Below are 5,000 nucleotides of genomic sequence, written 5' to 3' on the forward strand. Positions count from 1 at the left end.
CACACACACTAGTTAAATACACACACACACACTAGTTAAATACACACACACACACTAGTTAAATACACACACACACTAGTTAAATACACACACACACACTAGTTAAATACACACACACACACTAGTTAAATACACACACACACACTAGTTAAATACACACACACACACTAGTTAAATACACCCACACACACACACTAGTTAAATACACCCACACACACACTAGTTAAATACACACACACACACACTAGTTAAATACACACACACACACACTAGTTAAATACACACTAGTTAAATACACACACACACAAGTTAAATACACACACACACACACTAGTTAAATACACCCACACACACACTAGTTAAATACACACACACACACACTAGTTAAATACACACACACACACACTAGTTAAATACACACACACACACACTAGTTAAATACACACACACACTAGTTAAATACACACACACACACACTAGTTAAATACACACACACACTAGTTAAATACACACACACACACACTAGTTAAATACACACACACACTAGTTAAATACACACACACACTAGTTAAATACACACACACACTAGTTAAATACACACACACACACACACACCACTAGTTAAATACACACACACACACTAGTTAAATACACACACACACACTAGTTAAATACACACACACACACTAGTTAAATACACACACACACACTAGTTAAATACACACACACACACTAGTTGAATACACACACACACACTAGTTGAATACACACACACACACTAGTTAAATACACACACACACACTAGTTAAATACACACACACACACACACTAGTTACACACACACACACACACTAGTTAAATACACACACACACGCACTAGTTAAATACACACACACACTAGTTAAATACACACACACACTAGTTAAATACACACACACACACACTAGTTAAATACACACACACACACACACTAGTTAAATACACACACACACACACACTAGTTAAATACACACACACACACTAGTTAAATACACACACACACACACTAGTTAAATACACACACACACACACTAGTTAAATACACACACACACACACTAGTTAAATACACACACACACACACTAGTTAAATACACACACACACACACTAGTTAAATACACACACACACACACTAGTTAAATACACACACACACTAGTTAAATACACACACACACTAGTTAAATACACACACACTAGTTAAATACACACACACTAGTTAAATACACACACACACTAGTTAAATACACACACACACTAGTTAAATACACACACACACTAGTTAAATACACACACACTAGTTAAATACACACACACACACACACACTAGTTAAATACACACACACACACACTAGTTAAATACACACACACACACACACTAGTTAAATACACACACACACACTAGTTAAATACACACACACACTAGTTAAATACACACACACACTAGTTAAATACACACACACTAGTTAAATACACACACACTAGTTAAATACACACACACACACACACACACTAGTTAAATACACACACACACACACACACTAGTTAAATACACACACACACACTAGTTAAATACACACACACACACTAGTTAAATACACACACACACACTAGTTAAATACACACACACACACTAGTTAAATACACACACACACACACACACTAGTTAAATACACACACACACACACACTAGTTAAATACACACACACACACACTAGTTAAATACACACACACACACACTAGTTAAATACACACACACACACACTAGTTAAATACACACACACACACACTAGTTAAATACACACACCCACACACTAGTTAAATACACACACACACACACTAGTTAAATACACACACACACTAGTTAAATACACACACACACACACTAGTTAAATACACACACACACACACTAGTTAAATACACACACACACACACACTAGTTAAATACACACACACACTAGTTAAATACACACACACACTAGTTAAATACACACACACACACACACACTAGTTAAATACACACACACACACACACACTAGTTAAATACACACACACACACACACACTAGTTAAATACACACACACACACACTAGTTAAATACACACACACACACACTAGTTAAATACACACACACACACTAGTTAAATACACACACACTAGTTAAATACACACACACACACTAGTTAAATACACACACACACACTAGTTAAATACACACAAACGGGGTGATGTGATTTGTTCATTTATTTCTGTCGCCCAATTAAACTGTCACGTAAAGACCCTCTTTGCGTCGTCCAATCAGAAGAAGCCATAACAGGAAGTGTCGTTGATATATTTCCTGTTTCTATCTATCTTCCAGGAAGTACATCTTTAGTTTCCATGACAGCATGCAGCGTCTGATTTTCATGGGTCTGCTGCAGTTTGGCCCGGTGGAGAAGTTCCAAGACAAAGACCAGGTATCTCTTCTAGCACAAATACATCAATTACACGTGTCAAGTCCCACTATATGGGGTACTTGGAGCGGCCGTGGACCGGTTCCACACGGAACTTTAGGTGCGCAAAGCGCTGTGTGAAAGCAGTAGGGTCCTGTGCCTTTATGATGTCAGAAAGCCTCTCTGCTTCCACTCTGAGCGGAGCTTCCTTGAAGTGTCAGGTTTCAGAACCCAGATTTGCATAGGGAGTGATGTCACGTTTTCTGGCCTATCCAGATAAGGAATAGTGTCAGGTTTCAGAACCCAGATTTGCATAGGGAGTGATGTCACGTTTTCTGGCCAATCCAGATAAGGAATAGTGTCAGGTTTCAGAACCCAGATTTGCATAGGGAGTGATGTCATGTTTTCTGGCCTATCCAGATAAGGAATAGTGTCAGGTTTCAGAACCCAGATTTGCATAGGGAGTGATGTCACGTTTTCTGGCCTATCCAGATAAAGAATAGTGTCAGGTTTCAGAACCCAGATTTGCATAGGGAGTGATGTCACGTTTTCTGGCCTATCCAGATAAGGAATAGTGTCAGGTTTCAGAACCCAGATTTGCATAGGGAGTGATGTCACGTTTTCTGGCCTATCCAGATAAGGAATAGTGTCAGGTTTCAGAACCCAGATTTGCATAGGGAGTGATGTCACGTTTTCTGGCCTATCCAGATAAGGAATAGTGTCAGGTTTCAGAACCCAGATTTGCATAGGGAGTGATGTCACGTTTTCTGGCCTATCCAGATAAAGAATAGATTTCCTCTTGCTCTGTGGTGTGACAAGCCAATGGTGTGACAGCAGATGGACGGTGAAATGCTGAATACAACAGGTGTAGTAGACCTTACAGTGAAATGCTGAATACAACAGGTGTAGTAGACCTTACAGTGAAATGCTGAATACAACAGGTGTAGTAGACCTTGCAGTGAAATGCTGAATAAAACAGGTGTAGTAGACCTTACAGTGAAATGCTGAATACAACAGGTGTAGTAGACCTTACAGTGAAATGCTGAATACAACAGGTGTAGTAGACCTTACAGTGAAATGCTGAATACAACAGGTGTAGTAGACCTTACAGTGAAATGCTGAATACAACAGGTGTAGTAGACCTTACAGTGAAATGCTGAATACAACAGGTGTAGTAGACCTTACAGTGAAATGCTGAATACAACAGGTGTAGTAGACCTTACAGTGAAATGCTGAATACAACAGGTGTAGTAGACCTTACAGTGAAATGCTGAATACAACAGGTGTAGTGCTGAATAAACCAGCCTCTCGTTTTAACAATAAATTGTCGAGGTCGCCCCCCTCTCCAAGGGAGGGTGACATGTTCGATGCCAATATAACATAGAGTTGAAATCGAGTGGTTTGCTTCCAAAAAGTGGGCCGCAACTGGGTAAGTGGAGTTTTTGCACCTGATGGTGCTACGATGCTCTGAGATACTTTTAATTCACGCTTTGTTTTACCCACATCCTTTTTACCACAAGGACAAGTTATAAGACAAATAACTGCCTTCGTGGAGCACGAAATAACACCTTTGATTGGAATCTGTTTCCCTGTTTGAAGGACCTACATTTATAAGTGCCATTGCATTGAGCATTTACATTTGTAATCAGATTGCAGTGTGTCGGATTGCAGTGTGTCGGATTGCAGTGTGTCGGATTGTGTGTCGGATTGCAGTGTGTCGGATTGCAGTGTGTCGGATTGCAGTGTGTCGGATTGCAGTGTGTCGGATTGCAGTGTGTCGGATTGCAGTGTGTCGGATTGCAGTGTGTCGGATTGCAGTGTGTCGGATTGCAGTGTGTCGGATTGCAGTGTGTCGGATTGCAGTGTGTCGGATTGCAGTGTGTCGGATTGCAGTGTGTCGGATTGCAGTGTGTCGGATTGCAGTGTGTCGGATTGCAGTGTGTCGGATTGCAGTGTGTCGGATTGCAGTGTCGGATTGCAGTGATTGCAGTGTGTCGGATTGCAGTGTGTCGGATTGCAGTGTGTCGGATTGCAGTGTGTCGGATTGCAGTGTGTCGGACTGCAGTGTGTCCGACTGCAGTGTGTCCGACTGCAGTGTGTCCGACTGCAGTGTGTCAGATTGCATCGTAAATCTCAGATGCTCAGAACAGGAGTTAAGAAAAGCATAAAATGCCTGGAGCTGTTTTGCATCACTCCTCCATAAAACAAAAATATCCTCAATTTTCCACATAATGATGTGAGGCAAGAAAACATTTTTGACAGGATTGAAAATAGACTGTTTCCCACATACATTAGTGTAGTTAGGAGCCATGGGGGATCCCATAGCGCAGTACCTTTAGTCTGAATAAAGAAATCATTTAGAAACACGAAGTAGTTCTGTGTGACTACTATTTCAGCCCAATGTTATAATGCAGGCACTGGAAGGGAGTTCATTAGGGTCACGTTGCAGAAGAAAATGTTCCACGGCTTCAATAGCGCCCTCGTGTGGAATATTAGTGTATAACGACTCAACATCAAAAGTAACTAACGAA

At 40.5% G+C, this 5,000-nt stretch overlaps 1 protein-coding gene across 1 annotated transcript in view; it reads left to right on the forward strand.

The window, feature by feature from the left end:
* The window catches only part of LOC124018419 (general transcription factor 3C polypeptide 1-like), a 101,429-nt gene that overhangs the window by 47,422 nt on the left and 49,007 nt on the right, over positions 1-5,000 (forward strand). Inside the window, exon 6 of the mRNA XM_046333729.1 lies at positions 2,397-2,493. Within this exon, the coding sequence (XP_046189685.1) occupies positions 2,397-2,493 (97 nt within the window). The remainder of the gene's footprint in view (positions 1-2,396; positions 2,494-5,000) is intronic.

This window comes from Oncorhynchus gorbuscha, unplaced genomic scaffold (genome assembly GCF_021184085.1).
Source record: "Oncorhynchus gorbuscha isolate QuinsamMale2020 ecotype Even-year unplaced genomic scaffold, OgorEven_v1.0 Un_scaffold_505, whole genome shotgun sequence".
Classification (NCBI taxonomy): domain Eukaryota; kingdom Metazoa; phylum Chordata; class Actinopteri; order Salmoniformes; family Salmonidae; genus Oncorhynchus; species Oncorhynchus gorbuscha.